The sequence below is a fragment of the Pseudomicrostroma glucosiphilum genome (assembly GCF_003144135.1).
Source record: "Pseudomicrostroma glucosiphilum strain MCA 4718 unplaced genomic scaffold BCV69scaffold_6, whole genome shotgun sequence".
In the NCBI taxonomy this organism is placed as follows: domain Eukaryota; kingdom Fungi; phylum Basidiomycota; class Exobasidiomycetes; order Microstromatales; family Microstromataceae; genus Microstroma; species Microstroma glucosiphilum.
In genome coordinates, this window is record NW_020289918.1 from 756,964 (window position 1) to 778,793 (window position 21,830).

Below are 21,830 nucleotides of genomic sequence, written 5' to 3' on the forward strand. Positions count from 1 at the left end.
GATATACGGAACATCTTCTTCAGCTCGAGCTGAGCTATCTTCACCGACCTTTACCTGGCCACATTGCCTTCAGTGAGGTTCGGTTGTGATGGATCCTGCCACTGCCACCTCCTCCTCCTCGCACTCCCCTCCGGAGGGATCCGCATCCACATCACTCGAGCAGAGGCCCAAAACTACACCCCCATCCTCCTCCTCTTCCTCTACTCCTGATCCTCCTCGCTCAATGACGCGCACGTTAGAGCCTTTTGGACCCTGGGGGAAGCTCTCCACCACGCTTCGCGAAATCGGCGGGGTGGGCTCACTCATATGCGCGATGCTCGTGACGCAATCGCAACTCGCGCAGGTGATACTGCCGCTCAGTGAGATTGCTGCGACTTTTGGGGTCCAAGACAGTGCGGGAAGGCAGAGCTGGTGAGTAAAAGAATGGGAGAAGCTGCTGTAGGCTGAACAGAGCTGACCGCCTACTCTTGACTTACCAACATCGCTTGTTTTCCCTTTAGGTTCGCTGCCGCCTACTCTCTGAGCGTCGGCACAGTGATCCTACCTGCCGGTCGTCTGGGCGACATGTACGGCAACAAGCTCGTGGTCCTGATCGGCTTCAGCTGGGCCTGTCTAGGCTCCCTCCTATGTGGCCTCTCCTCCTACTCCCACTCCGACATCTGCTTCGACGTCTTCCGTGCCTTTCAAGGTCTCGGCTTCTCCATTGCCCTACCCAACGCTGCTGCCGTCCTTGCTCGGAGCTCCGTAGATGGACAGTGGAGGAGAGTCATCTACTTTACCATCTTTGCCGCTTCAGCACCTAATGGCTTCCTCATTGGAGCCGTCTTCGCTTCACTCATTGCGCAATTTCACGCGCAACACTGGGACTTTTCCTTCTACCTCGCGGCAGTGTGTCTCTTTGGACTCACTATCTTGGCTTGGTTCACTGTGCCCTCGGATGAGTACCTCACTCGCTTTTACAGAGAGGCAGAAGAAGAGCGATTGGGAGAAGCAGCTCCTCCGCACAAGAAGCCGGGCTTCGACTGGCTCGGCACCTTCTTTGCCCTTATCGGTCTCATCCTCGTCAACTTCGCTTGGAATCAAGCGGGTGTGGTGGGATGGAGCGAGCCGTACAATGGCGTCTTGCTCGGTGTGGGACTGATATGCATAGCGATTTTCCTCTATGTGGAGAAGAAGGTGGCTCACCCCCTCATACCAGTGGATATTTGGACACCACAGAATTCAGTCGTCATTGGATGTATCGCACTGGGGTGGAGCTCATTTGGTATCTGGAACTTTTACGTGAGTACGAGAGCGGTTGTATCGTATCCACATTGCAACAGACCTCTGACTCTCCCATCCTTCCCGTCATCTTCTGTTCCCTCTACCTCGCCTCCAGTCTGTTCGCTGGTGGATCGAGATTCGCGGTGCCTCACTTCTTAAAGCAACAGCCTATGCCACCCCAGCAGGTGTAGCCGGATGTTTCGCCGCAACCCTCTCTGCCGTTCTCCTCAAGCACGCCGGTCCAAGCTGGACCATGCTAAGTGCTCTCTCTGCTTTTTTCCTCGCCGGAATCCTAATCGCTACTATGCCAGAACAGCAGACCTACTGGATCAACTCCTTCATTAGCTGGTGTGCGGGGCCTTTTGGAATGGATCAGAGCTTCCCGGCCGCTTCCCTCATTATCGCATCGGCTCTTCCGCCGCACAAGCAGGGAGTGGCAGGTAGTCTAGTGAATACAGTCATTAATTGGAGTGTCGCAGTGGGACTGGGAATTGCTGGAACGGTCGAGGCGAACACCAATGCCGGAGGGACAGACATTCTCACGGCGTATCGGAGCGCAGCCTACCTGGGCTCGGGATTGGCTGGACTGGGGGTGATACTAGCGGCGAGTAACGTCGTCGCTGTGCTTGTTCGTGGGAGCAGAAAGAGTCGACGTGGCACTGAGTCTGCAGTCAATGAGAAGGGTACAGACTCGACTACAGATGTGGATGAGGCGGAGGCGGGCACGGGCACGGGCACGGGCACGGGTATGGCTGCGGGAACTTCAGGTGCAGAGATTGGTGGGGGAATGGGAGATGAGACTATTGTGCCTAAGTCAGAGGGAGACGCAGAAGGAAAGAGGCATATCAAAGGAACGGACAATCAATAGAAAGCGAGCACAATGTACTTGTTCGAATACCATACAATTATGCAGTACAACGCAACTTGCGGAACCGTCCTCAAAATCCAATGGTGAGAGACTTCACAGCGCCCCTGTCGTCTGCCTTCCCTGCCGCCTCCCCGTTTGACTCTGTCGCAGAGGAGCTATACGAGCACTCTGTCTTCGCTGCTGTACCTGAGTGTCAGGCAACTCTGGAGGTTCAGAGGTAGCTCTCTCCACTTCGACTTCTTCTTCGGATGGCTCTGCGGGCCTCTCTGAAGCCTCTTCGGCCGCTGCTGCTATCGCCGGCAGCGACAAAGGCGCTGTAAGAGTAAGTGCTTCTCCACCGACAGGCGCAGGAGGAGCGCTCTGTCTCCCTGCATGGGGACGAGCCCTCGGCCGCTTACGAGGTGAGACTTCTGCTCCATCCTCCTCTTCCTCTTCGCCCTCATCGCTACTCAGAGTGGCCATTGGCTGTCGTGTTTCAGGAGGTTGAGATCGGCGAGAGTACCGCTGTACAAGATCCCGCCCGCGCTTGATCGCCTGTGAAGGACCGGCGGTTAGACGCTCTCGAAGTGAGGCAAGGGAGCCAGGGGTATAAGCTATATCGGTATCACGCCTGTCTGCTTGCGCCTCCTCATCTTGGTCCGAGTCCTCGAAATGGACATGACTCTCCGCCCTTGAGTCACGTCGACGATAAGGTGACTTCAGAACCGAAGGCGGAGGAGGCGTGAAGCGATGTTGAGGCTGTGGATGCGACTCAAAGATCCGAAGAGGCGGCGTCTGAGGACGAGGAGTCTGCGTGCGCAGGTCCGGCTCCATTTCCAGCTCGTCAACGCTGGTCTGAGGACTAGCCAGGTCGTATGCTTCTGCTTCCTCCTCATCGACATCCTCTTGCTCCTGCCCTGAGAGATCGCTGCCCCCTCTAGCTTCCGGATCAAAGACGTCGCGCATGACGGCGTCACGGAGATCCTCATCTTCTGGGAACTGATCACGAAGACGCTGTGACTGTGCTTGATGTTGAACTTCAGACAGAGGTGCTCTACGTGGCTTGCCTCTTGCACCGGCCCGGAGCGCTGCCTTGCCTTCCTTCGTATTGAAGATGCCATCCCAGTAAAGCTTCTTCCAGTACGGTATACTCTCGCACTCTCTGGCCATCCGCAAAAGCTCTGAGCGCACTTTTGCCTTAAGCTCATCGTTGCTGCGCCCGCTCAGAACATGATCATCACTGCCTTGCTTGCCATGGCGACTGAGGATCTCGGCATAAATCTTGTAGTTGGGTGTTTGCTCCTTGTTCCGAGCGAGCTTGTACATTGCATCGAGCAGACACTTGACCTCTTCGGGTGTCCAAGGCTTCCTGAGGCGCTGGCCGACGCCCTTGGGAGCACCGGGCTTCTTGGGGACGGGGGTCGCCGGCGGAGCTGGGGCATCGGCCTCAGACTCAGCATGCTCCTCTTGAGTGAAGATCTCGTCGAGTTCGTCCTCGCTAGAGTCCGGCGTAGGCGGGATGACCCTTCCACGCTGACCCGAGACAGTGCGTCGGCCGGTCTGTCCGGCTCTTTGCCTACGTCTAGCTCCGAAAGTCCGTGACTGAGACGGCTCATTCATGTTCTCGCTACTGTCACTAGCTACGCCTTCATCCGCATCGATGACAACTTCGACGATCTGTTCCGACTGGTCTGGTGCAGCGGTCGCCTGACTGTCAGGAATGAGCACAGCATCTCGATGGCTGCTCCTCTGTTGTGACGGAGGCAGAGGGCTGCTCGAGGTGCGTACAGGTTGTGGGAATTGCTCGAAACCGGGGCGGACTCTTGCGAACCAGTACTCCAGCGTCAGCTGTTTGCGAGCCTCCCGGACGTCCCTGTCATTGTCGCCCTCGAAAGCTCCAAGATTTTCGAAGTGATTGGCGTCAGCTTCTACAGCTTGTGAGGCTTCCAGCTCTCTGCCTTGTGCCTGGTCGCCAGCTGGTATTGCAGGTATATCATCGGCCATGACTGTGTCGACGTGCTCAGCGGGATGCGACACAGACATGCGGTCCATAGAGTGCTGCACCTCCGCCATCGCCGTTGCTGATGCCTCTTCTTGACGTCTTGCGGCAGCTCGTGTCAACCGCCGAGGCGGTGAGCGAGAGGACTGGGCTGCACGAGTCAGATGAGAGCGGAATGCTTTCCGGACATCCTCACTCGGTTGATCGACGAGCACCTCGATGAAGGACGACAGACCAGCTCGACCAGGAACATTGCGATGAGAGGCAGATGTGATCGTCCTCGTCCGCTTCCGAGCAACTTGCTGGACCTTGCTGGAAGTCTCAGGTGCTCGCTTCCTCGCATTCACTGCTCTGGCTCGTCGACCGTAGAAGTTCTGAGCTCGTATCGCTCTTGCTGGTGTTAGATCAAGGGACACCTCCGATGGTGACTGAGAGTCGAAGCGTGTGAGACGAACGCCTTGACCTGTAGGCTGGAATAAGTTTGCCTGCTCAGCTGCTGGCACTCTCCGAAGACGACCGCCGCGTATCTGGAGGTGCTTTGCAGGAGAAGGAGCAACTACTTGCAGAGCATCGTCCATCTCCTCACCGCTTTCGTACGACGCCTCGGCGTTGTCGAATATCTTCAGTGGCTTGTGAACAATCTGTCCATCTTGGATGCTGAAGTCCACAGACAGGTCGTCTTCTTGCTCTACTTCGACTTCTTCATCTTCTTCCTCACTTGGGATGAAGTAAGCGCTAAGTTCACCTGCTCCACGACCCTCGGTCTCAGTCATCAGTGACCCCTCATCGTCGTCATCACCGAGTGACGCTTGAGAGTACGACTGCGAGAACATCTCCGCCAGGGCGGCTTCTCGTTCCTCTGCAGTAAGCAAGCGCATGACTTGGCTATTGCTCATGGACACCTGAGACTGCTCTGTTTCTGCAGAGCGCTCACTGGCAGGAGCAGCGGGAGCACGATTTTTCTTGCCCGCTACAAGTTCCTTAAGCCAACCGGGATTCTGAGAAGATCCAGATTCGGCGAGGCTAGCTGCTGATCCCTGCTCAGGTCGTGCTTGCGGTATCGCAACGTTGCTTCGGCGAGGTGGCACGGATGCTTCGAGGCGCCGATCAAGCAAAGAGCCAGGCGGGCTTGGGAACAGCTCTTGTAATAGGTGGGGAGCCTGATTTTCGGCAAGTGAGACCTCGAGGTCTTGTGCAAGCGACACAACGAGAGAAGTAATATTTGCGGCCGACTCTGAGAGCTTAAAAATGTCTCGGCAAGCCTCAGCATCGAATCTCATCTGATGGACATCAGCTCTTCGTATTCGGGATATCTGTGACCAGGAGCGAAGGACATCTTGCACTGCTTTCTCATTTAAGTGCCGGGACGCAGCCGCTTCTTGTATAGCGCCTGCGCCCAGGAGATCATCCAGAAGCGCCCGAGCCTCAGCCTCCGCTGCCTTCCAGGTTGCGCCGCCACTCCGGACTTTCTCGCTGAGCAAGGTCAATCTTGCGCAAAAGACCTGGGTGGACAGCTCCAGATAGCTTGTGAGGATTTCGTCTGTGATCGGGTCTGATTGCGGAATGATGATACGCCAGAAGACCCTCCAAGCGTCCTGGAGCTCGGGAAAACTTCGAAGAGGCCAGTCCTCGGAACCATCTTTCACGCTATCTAGCGGCAAATTCCACACGTAATGCACGAAAGTAGCAAGATTCGCGAGGCGCATGGCCTCTTCGAGGCCAGGAGGGATAGTTCCTGTCCCCTCAGGCAAAAGGAGAGATGCGTGCTCATCGATGAGGATGAAGTGGTGGTGGAATTGAGCCCTTGGCAGTAGTTGATTGACCTTGTATGATTCGAAAGGCTCCCATGAGCGTCTCATCTCAGATATGAGGTGCGCATCGATCGCGATGGGTTCGTCTTGTGCCTGCTCTCTCTCCAGAAGATCCGCATAGAATCCAAGAACAGCCTGTGCATTGGTAGTCAGGGCCTGACATCGAGCTCGGAGGTCAGGCAAATGGAAGCTGCGATCTCGGCTGACAGACACATTAGCTTCCTTCGAGCCGAGCGACTGGCGGCTCCTCCCAATCGAGGCTGCAGGAATTCCAGTGCGCTGGATTGGAGTACTCTGGAGAGGGCCTGCGTGGTCTGTTGCGCGTGACTTTGCAAGCTGACGAGGCGTACGAAGCTCATAAGCGCGAGTCTGACCTGTGGATGCAGTTCGGGGGACGAGCGAGCGAAAGGATCTTGATGGACCAGGGTCTTGCACAGATGAGGGATCGACGCGTCCGCTAGCATCAACGTAGAGGTCTTCCTCCGGCTCGGCGCCCGGACCTTCTGAGGGGCCAGCATCGGGGCTCGCAGATAGCACTATTGTCTGGGTAGACGAGGTCGCCAATAATGGAACCGCGGTAGTATGGGAAGTATGATGAGAATCAGACACGAGCCTCTGGCGAGAGCCAGATGATGCTTTCCTCCATCCGCGTCGAGCTTGTACGGAAGCTGAGGCGTAGCTGCCTCTCAGTCCGCCGCGTTTCGCGCCGGTAGACGTCGATGACATCCGTATGAGTTCACGAGGGGATCTGCGGAGGCATCAGAGGATGTTGTGGGTCGAGTGGAAGAGTTGTGGAAGAGGGCGAGGGTTGTGGGAGGGTACCATGAGGCAGCAACGGAAAGGGAGACACGCGAGCCATGTTGTTGATTCCGTGTGCGGGCGGGGATTGTCATCGGAACGGAAGGGAAGAAAGTGGAGAAGATTGGCGAAGCGCTTCCTTGCCGGTATTGGCGTTGATGGGCTCATTCCGACTTGTTCCTACGTTGGTCTTCATTGCTCCTCCATCCCTCACTCTACATCATCGCCCAGGCAGCCTCTCATCGCTCCTCCATCTGCCGGGTAGCCCATGCTTGCCACGATGAGGGCAGCGAAGGGCGCTTGTACCTCACCCTCGGCCTCGCAGCTCACGGCTCGGTCCTCCGCTGCCGCCTCTTCTTCTCGCACGGTCGCATTGCGAACAGCAGTGGCAGCGGTATGGGTGCCGCAGAAGTCGCAAAGCCCTAAAGTGTTCTCTCGATCCTACTCCGGCTCTCCTAGACTGTCCCTGCCCTCTTCCTCTCTTGCTCTTCGGGCCTCACCAGCTGCACATGCCCGGCCGAACGGTCACAGCTCTGCCCCTCCAGCCTTCTACTCATCGAGCTCACACGAGGCCGAGGCCCAGGCTCTCAAGGCCATCTTCGACTCTCCCCCATCTACGTCGCCGGAAAGTAGTGCGCACTTTCCTCTTCTTGCTTCGGCTTCTGGACTCTTTGGCTCCCCCTCTCTGCCCTCGCCAGATGCTTTCGTTCCCCTGGCCCAGCGGACGCTCGTGAGAGCGCAGTTGCTGGTCTCGCGCATCGTCTCAGCACCCTCGAATGGCCATATAGAGATGATGAAAGTAGTCAAGAATCTGGATCGCCTGTCCGATCTGCTCTGCAGTGTCATTGATCTTGCTGAGCTAGTCAGAAATGCTCACCCAGATGAGCAGTGGCGGGACGCCGCCAACGAAGCCTACGAGGGTCTATGCGGATTTATGAATGTGCTGAACACGCACACAGGCCTTTACGAGGTGAGATACAGCCACAAGCATAGATTCAGGGCTGCTTGCACCTTCTGACGCTTCTTTCTACCAATTGCCCCCGTTCAAAGGTTCTGCGGCAGGTACTCCAAGATTCTTCGCTACGAGGGAGCCTCTCTCCGGAAGCACTTTCGGTCGCCACTGTCTTCTTGAGAGACTTCGAAAAGTCCGGGATACATCTGCCAGACCAGCAGAGAGAGCGATTCGTCTCCCTCAGCGATGAGATTCTGGTCCTTGGTCGAGCTTTCACTCAGGGTGATGCCGGACTGGAGGGCGAGCTGCACGAGGAGGACTCTCGTCCAGTCCGCTTCAAGCGAGACTGGTTCACCAAGATGCATGGCAACCTTCTTGCTGCATTAGATGAGTCGCCTGCTCTCCTGAGTACTTCTTCTTCCGCCGACATCAGCCTCAACCCAGCTCTGGCTACCTGGGAATTTCCTACGATCTTGCGCTACGCCCCCCACCCGGAGGCGAGAAAAATCGCCTATTACGCGATGAATACGTCCGGCAAAGGCAAGGTGAAGGTCTTGGAGCGATTGCTACAGCGGAGAGGAGAGCTCGCCAGCTTGACTGGCTACAGTAGCTTCGGAGAGATGGCTCTAGGAGACAAGATGGCGAAGAAGTCCGAAAGCGTTGACAAGTTCCTCAAAGCACTGGAGACTCATCATCGTCCGGTGGCTCTGAAGAAGCTGCAAGAACTGCAGAAGCTCCGAACAAGCTCTTTTGGTGGTTCTTCAGCATTCGAGCCATGGGATAGGGACTACTTCGCCGAGCAATACACCCGTGCCCTTGCTTTCTCTTCTCCCGGATCGCAAACACCCATCTCACCCTTCTTCTCTGTCGGCAATGTCTTTTCCGGTCTGTCACGGATGCTCTCTTCGCTCTATGGCATCAGACTTAGACCGACGTCGATGCAGCACAATGAAGCTTGGAACTCTGATATCGTCAAGCTGGAGGTCGTTGAGGAGGATTCGGGCAGCATAGGCGGAGAAGCAGTGATCGGGACGATCTACGCGGATCTGTTCAGTCGAGCAGGCAAGCCACCTTCAGCAGCTCACTACACTGTGCGCTGCTCTAGGCGGATAGACGACGACGATGGTGTGGGAGACTTTACCTATGGCAGGCTAGATGACGGCAGCCAGCTCGATCCCTCACTTGGCCAGCGAGGAGGACCTGCCTCACCTCTGGAAGTGGATGGCAAGCGCAACCCAGGGCGGGAAGGCAAGTACCAGACGCCTGTGATTGTCTTGCTTTGCGACTTCGTCAGACCTACGGCTGGCTCTGGGCCCAGTCTGCTCGGCTGGACCGAAGTAGAGACGCTGTTTCATGAGATGGGTCATGCCATACACTGTGAGTGCCCCTGAGAGTATTGTGTATACCTCCCGGACTAACCCATTTCCTCTCTCCACTCTGCCAGCTATGATTGGCCGCACTGAGTTCCACAACGTCTCAGGCACCCGCTGCGCAACAGACTTTGTCGAACTTCCTTCCATCCTAATGGAACACTTCATCTCCTCCTCTTCCGTCATCTCCCTCATCGCCCGGCACCACGCCACAGGCGCCGAGCTTCCCTACTCACATCTCTCCAATCACCTGCAACAAGCCAAAGCACTAGACTCACTGGATACGCACAATCAGATCCTCCTCGCCCTCCTGGACCAGTCGTACCACTCTGAGCTCGCCACAGCTCCAGGTTTCGACTCCACTCACGAGCTCACCAACCTACACAGGCGCTATGGGCTGGTCCCGACCGATATTCCCGGCCTAACATGGCAGGGTCAATTCACCCATCTGTTTGGATACGGTGCGACGTATTACTCGTACCTCTTTGATCGAGCCATCGCCTCTCGGGTCTGGTCTAAAGTCTTCCAAGGAGATCCGCTAAAGAGGGAGAATGGAGAATTGTACAAGAATCAGGTCCTTAAGTGGGGTGGAGGAAAGGATGGGTGGGAGATGCTGGAGGGACTTCTCAAGGAGGATAGACTGGACATGGAAAGTGTGGGGAGGTGGGGGATTGAGACCAAGTAGATGAGCAGGGCAAAGTGGGGGAGGACAGAGGAGATACGAGGAATGCTCGACCGGTTTGCCCCTTGACTTATAGAGTTCCCTTTGCAGGCGTTGCCAGCCTACAGCAATACCACTACTGTATCACCAATCAAATCAGAGCTCAGGAAACGTGGGTTCATGATGGGAATCTGAATCTGTCACAACGAGGTGACATCCCGGGTATCTACAGGCATGACTCCCCGACAAGCATGACTTACTTCCACTGGCTCTGCACATTCTCTCTTTATCATCACTCAAAGCTCTCCTCCATCACAAACCCATACCAAGGTCTGCCCGACCTGCCCTCCCGCGCCCTCGTAGGCGCCACAAAGATCTCCTCATCCGTCTTGGCACGATACTCGGCATCGAGACCTGTAAACGTCTCACCAGACGAGAGGCAAATGAAGCGCTGCTCGACTACGCCTGTAGAGCAGGCGCCTCTGATCAAATCGCAGACTTCGAGTCGGTCCCACTGTGGTGAGAGGAGCTCGCAGAGTCGGGCCTGTGGGAAGGGAATGAACTAGTCAGCGTCTGCTCGAATGTAGAAGAGTATCCTAGAGCCACAACAAGCATTACTTACCCTAGTAGCTCCGCAATATACGAAAAGGTGCCCAATGATCTGTTCGACCCCTTCACGCCATCTCTGCTCGATGAATTGCCCCTCCATTGCTACCCAGCATCGTGGCATCACCCACGTGTCCTTCAACGCCAGCTTTACAGCCCAATCCTTGAGATACAAGGCCGAGATGATGCGAGGACAATCGTAACCTGCGAGGAAAGCCATTGGTGAAGTCCGAGAAGACTGCTGAAGGAGCTTTCCGAGGATGCTACCGTCAATCTGCACCTGGCTGAGGGGGATGCCGACCTTACCAGCTGAGTCGAGGGCGACCTTGAACTGCTGGATGCTATCTGCGGTTGCGCTGTCGCGCTTGCCTCGTGCGCCTTTGGCAACGCTCTCGAAAGCGGCATCCCTGAGGCGAGGCATGGTCTCGGAGTAAGGCAACCAATCAGCTGGACTCAATCGCTCTGGACGGGGTGGTGCCTCAAGAGCAAGTGACTTGGTCAGATCAGTCGTCTCGGAGCGCCCGTTAGTGTCGCCGCCGGCAATCTTGATGAGCTTGATACCGACCTCGACATCCTGGTCGATGAGAGCCTTACAGTTGAACTTGGTCTCGTTCTTAAGCAGCTGAAGCTGCTCGAGATCGATGAGAGACTCGACGGTGCCATTGTGTAGCAGCTGCACGGTGGCAACGGTATTCCCGACCTCGTCATCCATCAGCAGCTCAACCTCATCTTCATCTTCCAGCTGCTGAGTGAGAGACCTTTGAGCCGCGATAGATTGGCTAGCAAGGTCCGCAACAGGTACAGGCAAATTCTGTCTACGCTTGACGAAGTCGTCTGTGTATGTAAAGTTGCGACCGGGGAGCCGACGACCCTCTGAGCTAGCGAGTCGAATACATCTCTCGTCGAGCATCGCTTTGCACGCCTCGCCTATCTGACGTTCGCCTACGCCCATGACAAAGTCGACGGCGGCGGCTTCGTTCCATAAGTGAGAAGGAGTGTCGATCGACATCTTGACAGCACAGAGCTGACGCTCAAACATCAGGTCTTCGTCTACCATGTCCGCGTCTTCATCAGCACCACCTTCGGGTGTGCCGTTAGGAACGGTGAACGTATGGGAGACCAGTGCTTCCGTTCGATTGACTTGCGTGATTTGCTGATCAGGATTGTGCACCGCAGCTGGTGGGAGTGCTCGTGTCTCTTTGAGGATCCACTGTCCTCCGAAGTCCTCCAGTGCGAGCGTGAGATTCGCTGTGGTGGCGGCAAGCTCGACAGTCCGCTGCACCTCCTCCTTGTCGATGTGTTGCCTGAGAAAGTCGACATGGACGCGAAGGTCGAACCCATCGGCCTTGCGAGGATCACGGTCAGGAAGGATCGACGTCCCGCGGTAAAGTTCCCAGAGCTTCTGCCATTCGACGCCAAGCTGAGTCAGGTAAGCCGCATCTCCAACAGCTTGAGAGAGTACTTCGACAAATCGCTTCCTGATCTGAATAGGCGACTTGTCGGGAAACAAGGCCTTGGCCACTGCCCAATTGGAGCGATTGTTGCGGAATGCGTCTCGGACAGTCAAGATCATTCCGGCATCTCTCAAGAGCTCGTCACTTTCTCTGGTCCAGGCGATCTTGTTCCGCCTTTTCCTGCCCAACAAGTCGGGATTCTGCACACCTTCTGGACTTGATTGGCGGTCTCGTCCTGGTCTGTCGTTCTGCACGGAGGCTCCTTCGCCTGCAGCGTCAATGCTGTCATCTGCTGGGGGAGGACGAAGGGCCTCTTCAACCATCGCAGATAGCATCTGGAGCAAGAAAGCATCGCCAGTATCCAGGAATTGGCCTTTGAGCTGACGGGTGGCTTCCTCGAGCATCATATGACGCATGCCGTCGATATTATGGGTCTGACACATCTCTTCAAAGTTCTTGATCCATTCGATAGCCCGAGCCCTACGCAATTGAGCAGCTCGCCGCTCTGCTTCACTCCCGCCGTACGCGTGGATGGCTGCTGAAGTGTCCTCAGGAGCACTGTCAGACGAGTCATCTTCCTTCTGCTTGGAAGGCCTGGCCCGTTTGCTCGAGGGCTTTGAATGTTTCACACTACTCTTCTTAGGCGCCGGACCGAGAGCCTTGCGTATCCGCTGCTCTATGACCCACGTCGGTGCCATCGTGATGGATGACAATTGCTCCAGCATCCCCGGGTCATCGAGGATGCTGCCGCGTAGTGCTCCTTCGGGATAGTCAATGAAGCGCAGAATAAAGTTCGACTGTCTCTTCGACAATTGATAGCCAGTGTTCCAGCTTGAAGATTTTCCGAGGCGATATGTCAAAAGACTCAACGGAGCCTTGACCCATTCGGGAAGACTTGTGTGCTGGTGATAGTGGCGCAAGGTATGTGACATCTCACGACAGCAGACATCTTTCTGCCGGAAGAGATTATGCCAAAAGGTATTCGCGTCGGCAAGCGAACGCATTTCAGCAGGACCTGGGTCCGCTTCTTTGCGAAGGGCGACCATGAGTCGTTCGTCCAATTTGAAGCGGTACAAAGAAGGATGATCCCGCAGTCCTGCAGCAGCGACAAGCGGAATGCCGTCCGCTTCAGGTCGAAAGTCCTCCACTGGCGTGGCCAGCCCCAGTAGATAGAGGGATGCAACGAGCTGCTCGAAGTAGCTGCGATTACTGCCTTCGATGCTCACCTCCAAGCTGCTTTGCACGGCCTCACTCTGCTCGCAGACGGGCTTTGACCGCAAGAGAGGGTCAGCGAGGGCGGTCGTCAAGTCCGGAGAGTCAGCTTGAGGGGCCTTGAGCTTAGTGAAGACCTCCAGCGGGGCGTGGTTCATCATTGCGTCGATGTCAATGACTCCATACTTCCTAGACGTTACACCGATGCCACCTTGCTGTTCCTCGGTCTCGAGCTCCAGAGCTCTCATGAGATACTTGTGAAGGTAGCTGAGCTTTCCAATCGATCCCACAATTAAGCCATACTGCTGTGAGACAATAACTCTGGACTGGGAGAACATTGCGCGGGTGCTGGAATCCTCGAGGAGCTCGTGCAGAGGCTTGGTAGCAAGCAAGTGGTCTGCCGCCAGTGCTTCAGCCTGAGCGGCGTCCATGTCGCCAAGGGCAATCTTGCGTGATGTCTCTGCTCGTGCGACGTACTGGTTGGGCTGTCGCGTCCTCCTGCCGGCGGCAATCTCCTGCAGGAACTCGTCAACGACCTCGGCTGGAAGATCAGTTTTGTAGATGATCTTGCGCTGGGCGTACCCTCCGCCTCTCTTCATGGGAGCCATCGTTGTCTTGACACCTACAGATCCCCGCGAGGTCAGAGCATCGTACACCCTGCGTCGTGTCTTGATCTCTCGCAGGTCACCTACGTCGTTCAGGTACGCATCAGCATTCTCGCCTTCCCTCTCATTGACAAACATTTCGAACTTCGCATTGAAATCCATCTCGTCGATGATACCCCCATTGGCATCCAGCAAGTCTAGCAGTAGTCGTGAACGTCTTTCTGCGGAGAGATTGAGACGGGACTTTGCCGGGGGATTGCGACGCCGTGCGGCTCGCCGAGAGGCAGGTGTGCTCTTCTGGTCCGCTGAGTCACTCAAGTCCTCCATCTTGACACTGTTGGCCGAGTCGACTACAGGCTCAGGGTCTCCAAAATCTGGAGCAGCTGATGCATGATCCTCGTTGACGGCTGACGATAGCTGAATAGCAGAGTCATCAGTGATAGCTGAAGTAGACGCAAGATGCTGAATCTCGTCAGATGCAGGAGCTACATCGTTGCGTTGCGCTTCGTCCGCTTCTGCTGGCTGTGTCACGGAAGTCGTAGAAGTAGAGGGACCTGGCAGCTGTTCCGAAGACACAGGGGTTGGATCTGCTGCAGCGCTTTTGCCAGCCTTGGGCTTCTTCTTGGGCGGAGCGCCTTCACCTTCCTCAGCAGCACCCCGCTTGGCTGCTTGGTCGATCTTGCGAGGCCTACCCTTGCGCACCTTCCCTGTGACAGGATCGATTGGATTCCTCTGCTTATTGGGATCCTTCACTGGCGTTTTGCGTACCTTGGCAGGTTTCGGGGTCGCGCCTGAGTCACCCTTCCCTGCAGGTCCGCTCGGAGTGGCACGCTCCTCGAGCGGCTGAGAGAGCTCTGCAAAGAGCTCTGCAGCATTGCTGTAGGTCCGCTCGTCGTTGGGGGTATTGAAGCTTGTCAGCTTATCCAGATTGACATCCTGAAAAGCTTCAATCTGCTCTTGCAGAATGACTGTCTGCTCCGCCTGCCCCCGATAATGCTGGATGATGCCGGGTCTGGTCCAGTAGCGAATGCGTCGTTCGCGACCAAACATCTCCTTCGCTCCTTCAATGAACAAGTCCTGTGCATTGACGTCGGGTCCGCCTTCATCTGTTTTGCGCAGATACTCGTCTATGTGACGCCTGGTATTGTCCGAGAAGCTGAGGCGATTAGCAATGTCAGTGACGGTGGCACCTGCAGCTCCCGAAGAGTTGATGACATCGACGATCTGACGCTCGAACGTGACATGAGCTCGATAGGCAAAGTCTGCCTTTCTGAGTTGCTCCTCAAGGTGCATCTCTTTCGCCTTTGTGGCGGCATCTCGAGCCGCTGCGCCTTCATTCCGGGCTTCCTCTAGACCTTTCTCAGTAAGTCGGAGACACGCAAGTGGCTTGCGTCCTTCGATATCCACAAAGACGTACTCTATGTCGCGGAGATTGATTAGTCGCCGAACGACCTCATTGAAGACTTTGCGCTCCCTTCTCGTGCCGTGCTCGAAGCCCAGACGCTCCCACAGTCTAGGCCTAGCGACTACGTGAGACTTGCACTTGTCCATCAGCTTCAGTAGCCGCCCACGGAGGAGGGCTGGGCTGCTTGCCACCGTGAGTGCTCGCGAAGGAGTCATGCGGGGATATGACAGCATGCCCTGCAGCTCAGAGCTGGGCAAGACACCCCTGCTCTCGTCACCTGAATCCGCCTCCGCGCCATCATCAGAGTCGCTGTCGAGTTCGTTGTCCCGAAAAGGCATCTGCGTCGGCTCGTCCACGGGGGACGCCTCCCTAGCTGTTATATTCCCTCCGTCTTCTCCCTCATCCGGAGCCATGCTGCCCTCTCTTGTAACAGCTTCGTTCCCGGCAGCGACGGCTGAGGCTTCTGCCTCGGCTTCAGCAATAGCAAGCCAGCGCGGGCTCTTATTCCAATAGCGACGGTGGAGCACATAGTTGGTAGAGGTCCGATTCTCGTTGACTTTGAATTTGACCACCAGCTCTAGCTCGATCAGCTTCTTGAGGAAGGAGAAGACTGTCTTGGCATCGAAACCTGTCAGTCGGCCAATCTCAGTAGAGGCCACTGCTTCTTCCCGCGCGCGAGCCGCAATCTGCAAGGTAGCGTAGGTCGCTCCAGTGACCAATTTATCATTCGTGGAACCGGTAATTTTCAAGCGAGCGAGCGCTTCATCGACAACGATCCTGACCTCGTCGCCATATTCCTCACTGTATAGGTCCTGAAATGTCTCCGGTCGGTCTTTCGAAAGTATCTCAACCTTGTCTACGAAAGACGCAAAGTCGGATTTGAGCTTCTTGATACCTTTACCCTGCTTCGATAGACCCGCGCTACCGGATCCACTAGCTGCAGGCACCCTTCGACCGATGTTGATGCGGGGTTGCTTGGAGAAGACTTTCCAGACACTGTTCACGTACAGGTCGTCTACCGTATTCATTGGCTCGTCCGGTCGCTCCGTATGACGCTCCTGATGAAACTTCCGTATGAAATGGGCAAAGCGCTTCTTGTCCGTGCCTGTCAGTAGAGAAAGTCGAGACGACGTGAGAGCGAGCAGCAATGTCAGTATTCACCCAGCACTGTAACACTAGCCGAGAGGCTGCTTGTATGCGATACAGCTCGCGTACGAAAGCGCGTACGTCCGGCGTTCGAGTCCTGCCGGCGTCGTACCATCCAGGAGCATTTAGGTTCCGCCTTTCTCACTCACCAGACTCGCCGTCCATGGCAATCTCCTCGATGAGATATGCTGAGATTTCGTCCATCGCAGCGACAGCCTATAACGGCAGCGTCCGGGGTAGCAAGGGCTCGATGGTTGGGGGGATTAACGTGGCTGGCTCGGGCGCATACGAAGCGGAAGCTAGTCTCGCCCGGCTAGAGGACTCGCTGCGCCAGCATCGAGCGAGGGAGGGGTGGAAGTTTTGAAAGGAAAAGCGAGCCGATTGCAAGAGTAGCAAGCAGTAAGTCTGCAATTAGCAGGAGACTTTCAGAGCAGGCAGTCAGGCTGCGAGCGAGGTGAGCATGGTGAGTAGACGAATAGCATCTGGGAGATTCATGCGCGACGACATCCAGACTCGAACACTCGCTTGCGCCCGTGCCTGAGGCCAGTCCAGTCGTCGCGCGGTGGCTGGTGGGATTTTGAGTCGAAGCCGTCTGGAGCGTCCACTCCCGCCGGAAGCTTCTCATCTCAGCGCTCGCAAGCGAGAGACTTAATTGGCTACCATACTGGGCTCTCCTCAACAACAACACTTCCTCTTTGCGCTCGTAACATACATCTGCAAGCAAATATGCGTCCTTCTACCTCATCCCTCCTGCGCATCAGGACCATCCCCTCAGCTCAGCTAGACGTGCACTCTGTCCGTCTTCCCGCCTCGCAAAGACCCAGGAGAGCAGCCAAGCCAACCGCTAGCAACGCCAGCCCCAGGCCGTCTACCGCATCCTCATCATCTCTTTCCTCTGAGACTGCATCTCCTGCGCAAACACGAACGCAAACGTCGGCGCCAGCGCAAGCGCAAAGGAGACCACAGCAGACGATTGCTGAGCAGCTCCTCCTGAAGGAACAAAAGGCCAGAGCAGCAGCTGCTGCCGAGAGTATCTCGAGTGCAGGTGCGACTTCGGGAGCTAGTAGTTGGCCGAGCAATTTGCGTGTGGTGAAGCATGTGAACAAGAGGGAGTTGTACTGGAAGGTGAGTCTTCGGAAAGGAAGCCAGCGAGGGGCCCTGTTTTGGAAACGTTCTGCTGGACAAGTCGAGCTGACTTATCCTGCTTGCCTCTATCTCAGGTACCCACCGCTCAACGAGACGAGCTGAAGAAGCTCCTCCGGGAAGAGTAGGAGAACTTTCTCCCCTGTCCCTCTCTTCCTCACTTGCCTAATCCTGCGACTCGATGCAAACACTGTACTTCTATTTCACCCAATCAAAAACCTATCAGCGTACAACCAATTTAGGATCGTCCGCTGGGCTCTGAGAAGGAGGTCACATCTCAGAGGATTGCACTGCGTGAAGAGTATCGGGGAGGGCTGTGCATTGAGGATGGATGGATGGATGGATGGATGATTGATTGATGAATGAGGACAGAATGATAGTAAGACTGGAAGAAATGTGAAGGGATGCTGATGGTTGGATGGACGAGATGGGCGCAACGACAACGCAGAGAAAGCGACACACCGCATCCGAGTGCTTCAGGTCTTCTGCTCTCAACTTTCAGCCATTACCCACTGCCGCATCAGGTGCACCTTCAGCCCTCCAGCTCCCTCGGGTCCATCTCCGAGACTCTGCTCAGCTCATCCAGTACGCCCTCGCTGAGATCGCTCCCCGCATCGTCCGCAGGAGCGTTGTTCATACCGCCAGCGTAAGCTGCTGCGCGACCATTGACCAGTGGACTGGCACTCTGTCCAAGTCCGGGTCCATGTACGTGGCCTTTGGCCGACAAGGGTGATCCAATGACCATCTCGGCGCTAGTGTGCTGACCGCTCACCGGCTCTTCAAACGACTCTCCATTCAGCACAGGCGTTGAAAGCGAGCCCAAGGCAGAGACGGAGTCCTGTTTGTCCAGCTCCCCTGCTGATGCATGTTGCTGTCTTAGCTGCTTCTCGGCCCAGGCAGCCGTATACTCCTGCATGGGGGCAAAGGACTCCCCTCCGTCTGCTTCGAGGTGGCTGGGAGCATCAGAGCTGGCCGTAGGAGACATTCGACCGCTGCTCTCGCCCGAGTCGCCCATAGGGGTTCCTTCGTCTACTGCGAGGTGCAGGCTGGCAAGAGTCCCGTCGATGTCGCCCAGGGTAGAGCCTTTGGCTCGGTACGGTCGACCGAGTGACTGGGATCGATTTTGTCCGTCCGAGAAAGACCTGGTGGCGCGGTTTCCAACGGTAGCAGCTGCTGCTGCCGCCAGTGATGTAGCAGGAAGGTCCACATGATACGGCGGCTGCGATGACGAGGACCCTGTTGCAGTCATTGTCGCCGACTGAGGGTTTGCTGAGGTGTCGCTCCTCGCTGATCCGTTTTGAGCAGCTGTACTACCACCAGCCACGCTTGCCAGACGAGGATGAGGATGCAAACGGAACTTCTCGCTCCCAAAGACAATCTCTGAGCCGAAAGCCCAAGCTTCTCCAAGAGCGTTGTTGCCTTGTCCGCCAGCTGGGACAGCCGAAGCAAAAGTAGGCGAAGTTCGAGCAGAGGCGTGAGCCACTCGAGATCCCTCCTCATAGGGTGGGCCGCTGGCGTTGCCATCGTCGCTTCGAGTGGATGGAGGTACACTCGCACCAGCACGAGGAGTAGACCTGGAGGCCGGAGTCGATGCGTCTCGCATCACCCTGAGTCCTGATGTATGCGGCAGAGGGCTCAGACCGCCGCTCTGAGAAAGAGGCGCCAGCATCGCGGTAGTCGGATAGGCCATCTGACCTCTCTGACGACCCAGTCCGCGTGCCATCTCCTCAAAGGCAAAGGAGCCGCCCACGCCACTGGATCCGACAGTGTTGCCCCTGCGTTGTTGCGAGTGGGAATCGTACGTATGGTGATGGGGGTTGAAAGGCGCATTCGCAGACTGATACCTATGACGAAGCGGAGGTGTATCGGGCGCTCGTGCGACAAAGTCCTCCCTCTCTTCACATAGCTCGGCAAGCTGTGCAGAGACCCTCTGGTTGCGGTTCTGCAATATCCGAGTGGCTCGTATGAACTCGCCCCGTATGGTGTAGAGACCGTCCTTGGTAACAGTCCTCGAGACATTGTAGCCGTGCTGGAATGGGTCCTCAATGCAAAGCTGTGGTCGGGTTGAGAGTGGGGACAGTCAGTATACGGATGCAAGGACTCTACCGTTTCACCCGCTCTACTCACTTCAGCATTCCACATGATGGCATCCTTGCCGAACATCCCAGTCTCAGTCTTGAGACTGATCACCTCACGTGAATACGGATGTTCCTTGGCAAAGTACCTGAAGAAGTCGATTAGGAGCTCTGCGACATTCTCGGTATTTTGCGACTGCCAATCTTTCCTCAAGGTGGCCATATCATCATAGAAGTAGATGTTGTGACCGTTCAGCTCTACCTCTTCTGGAGCGAGGGGCCGAGTAGGCGGAATGCGCTGGAGATTAGGCAAAACAGCAGGTCGCTTGACATGAGTGAGGTAGAATAGCACCAGAAGCGTATACCCGTAAGAGGACAGCGTTCCGGTGTATGGGGAATTGAGCTTCCTCCGCTTGGTCCACACCTTGAGGAAGAGTACGAGGGTTCTGAGGCGAGGAGGATCGACCATCGCATAGCTCAGCAGCAGGCGAGTATTCTCAAGCGCGAGCCGATTTTCGAATCCTATATCACACGATATCTCGTATGGTAGCTCAGAGGTCGAGCCTCTCGAAATCTTTATGATGGGTATACGAGCTTTGGGCAAGGCGAGAACGTTAAAGTCCGTCTCTTCTCGTATCACCTTGGACAGCATTTCGACCAGCTCAGAGGCAGACGGATGCACCTCCTGATCTCCTGAGCGATTGATGAGACAGCATAGATCCATGTCTATCGAGCAGGGGGCCACAGTAGAGTCAGCGCGCAGCCTCTCCCTACTACCATCATCCGCAACACTCACCAGAATTACGGAGGGCGAACCCGTTCGCCATACTACCAAAGGCGAGTAGCTTTGCACCTGGACTGACTTTGGCCGCCAAGCGCTCGAGCTGCCGCCTTGTTGCCTCCTTGATCCTGTACTCCTCCTCTGTAGGCAGTATCGGACTCAGGAACGCTATGATGCAATTCGTTAGCTCCGCGGTATATCGTTCGTACGACATGGAGGACTGCCCATGGTGATGAGCGGAAGTGATCCCAGAGAGGTTGTAGTACCCAGCTGGCAGCGTACCATTTGCCCCATTGGCCATCCGAACCTGAGGATTTGCTCTCATCAGTGGCGAATGCAGAGCCTGTTGAGTCTGAGGACTGTAGCCTGCTCCCATCGAAAGGGAAGCGCCACCTGCGGCGCTGCTGGCGCTGCTGCCTCCACCACCACCGCTATAGACACTCGAGTGAGGTGACCGCAACGATTGCTGGTGCTGATGAGAGGGCACCTGCTGATGTCTGCCGCCACTCTGGCTCTGGTGATGATGCAGACTGCCAGGCAATGAGGCCGCTCTTCCCGGGTACAGGGCTGCTGATCCTCCTGGCAGGGCCCCTCCTTGCTGCTGCGCCACCTCGAAGGGTGAAGACGCCAGTGACGCCGGCGAGGAAGACGGGGGTGCGCCGTACTTGCTCTGATGCTGATGATGATGCCAAGGAAGTAGAGATGAAGCGAGGGGTAGATTGGGAAGCCCGGCCGAGGGAGTAGGTGAGGAGCTCGAGGAGCTTGGAGGATTCAGGGATGAAGAGGATGCTGCCTGAAGGAAGCTGTGCGACGACGGGGTTCCTGAGAGCACTAAAGGCGTAGGTCCACTTCTACTGCCCTGATGATACGGAGCATCGACGGAGGCCCTGCGAGCAGCTGGCTTGAGGGGCCGTGGAGATGTGGCACTGGCTGCTGTAGCTAGGGTTGCAGCCGAAGGGGGAGAGGGCAGCCCGCTCTTAGGACTGGAAGCTTCTCTCACCGCAGAGCCCGACGAGGCGTCCGAGGATGTCATTCTGCGCTCTTCAGATGTCCAAGTGTCTTGCTGACAGACAATGTCCAGATTGAACGCGGCTCAGCTAGGAGACTGTGTGATACCTCCTATGCTATGCCGGCCCGAGGAGCTATTTATCCCTGACGAGCAGCTGTGGAGGCTGTGGCTATTCGGATGCGCTATATGCTGACCTCGGTAGCCTTCTGCTGACCGTTGAGCACGCTTGAGAGCGTGTCGGATGAGCTACCCCTACTGACGCTTACGCTCTGCGGCCAAGGTATGGCCAGGCGGTGCAGACGAGCGTGTTGCGTAAAGTGGCGTGTGGCTACCGCTGCATTCGCAGAGAGGGCGGAGGTTGGGGGGGGAAAGGATGGGAACAGGCTTGAATAGCGAGCTGAGTAGCGAGCTGGTAACGAGCTCGACCTTCTTTGAGCAGCTGCAGTGGTCGATTGGTGGCAAGCAAGGGAGCGAGTGCGTTGGAGAGAGGGTCGAGGACAATGGACAAAGTGTTGCTGCCCGCCTGTTTCTTGTCTGTTGGATCGAGCGCTGCACCAAATCTCCACGGCCGGCACTTGGAGCCTTGGCCTCGCCTCGCCCCGCCCAGACCAACCCATCGCCTGCCAAGCCGCGCAACTTGGCCCGGCAGCGGGCAGGCACATACAATCAAGAACCCTCAGTCACCACAAATAG

At 56.3% G+C, this 21,830-nt stretch overlaps 6 protein-coding genes across 6 annotated transcripts; 3 read left to right on the forward strand and 3 right to left on the reverse strand.

The window, feature by feature from the left end:
* Positions 1-223: 223 nt before the first annotated feature.
* Positions 224-2,131, forward strand: BCV69DRAFT_248435 (MFS general substrate transporter; the record flags this gene model as incomplete). Its single annotated transcript, XM_025490293.1, has 3 exons — positions 224-411; positions 501-1,281; positions 1,379-2,131. The coding sequence occupies 3 exons, from the start codon at positions 224-226 to the stop codon at positions 2,129-2,131; spliced, it is 1,722 nt and encodes a 573-aa protein (XP_025348328.1).
* Positions 1,949-6,866, reverse strand: BCV69DRAFT_189131 (hypothetical protein). The gene has a single exon (XM_025489603.1). The coding sequence runs from the start codon at positions 6,644-6,646 to the stop codon at positions 2,225-2,227; it is 4,422 nt and encodes a 1,473-aa protein (XP_025348329.1). The 5' UTR covers positions 6,647-6,866; the 3' UTR covers positions 1,949-2,224.
* Positions 6,867-6,896: 30 nt separating this feature from the next.
* BCV69DRAFT_312423 (zincin) lies at positions 6,897-9,864 on the forward strand. The gene is made up of 3 exons (XM_025494927.1): positions 6,897-7,688; positions 7,769-9,047; positions 9,115-9,864. The coding sequence occupies exons 1-3, from the start codon at positions 6,987-6,989 to the stop codon at positions 9,723-9,725; spliced, it is 2,592 nt and encodes an 863-aa protein (XP_025348330.1). The 5' UTR covers positions 6,897-6,986; the 3' UTR covers positions 9,726-9,864.
* BCV69DRAFT_312424 (hypothetical protein) lies at positions 9,755-16,622 on the reverse strand. The gene is made up of 3 exons (XM_025494928.1): positions 16,279-16,622; positions 10,324-16,088; positions 9,755-10,245 (listed from the first exon to the last, which is right to left on the reverse strand). The coding sequence occupies exons 1-3, from the start codon at positions 16,331-16,333 to the stop codon at positions 9,994-9,996; spliced, it is 6,072 nt and encodes a 2,023-aa protein (XP_025348331.1). The 5' UTR covers positions 16,334-16,622; the 3' UTR covers positions 9,755-9,993.
* A 6-nt stretch (positions 16,623-16,628) lies between these two features.
* Positions 16,629-17,590, forward strand: BCV69DRAFT_189099 (hypothetical protein). Its single transcript, XM_025489602.1, has one exon. The coding sequence runs from the start codon at positions 16,856-16,858 to the stop codon at positions 17,375-17,377; it is 522 nt and encodes a 173-aa protein (XP_025348332.1). The 5' UTR covers positions 16,629-16,855; the 3' UTR covers positions 17,378-17,590.
* On the reverse strand, positions 17,367-21,650 carry BCV69DRAFT_282664 (hypothetical protein). Its single transcript, XM_025492433.1, has 3 exons — positions 20,144-21,650; positions 19,400-20,073; positions 17,367-19,325 (listed from the first exon to the last, which is right to left on the reverse strand). The coding sequence occupies exons 1-3, from the start codon at positions 21,159-21,161 to the stop codon at positions 17,805-17,807; spliced, it is 3,213 nt and encodes a 1,070-aa protein (XP_025348333.1). The 5' UTR covers positions 21,162-21,650; the 3' UTR covers positions 17,367-17,804.
* Positions 21,651-21,830: the final 180 nt, after the last annotated feature.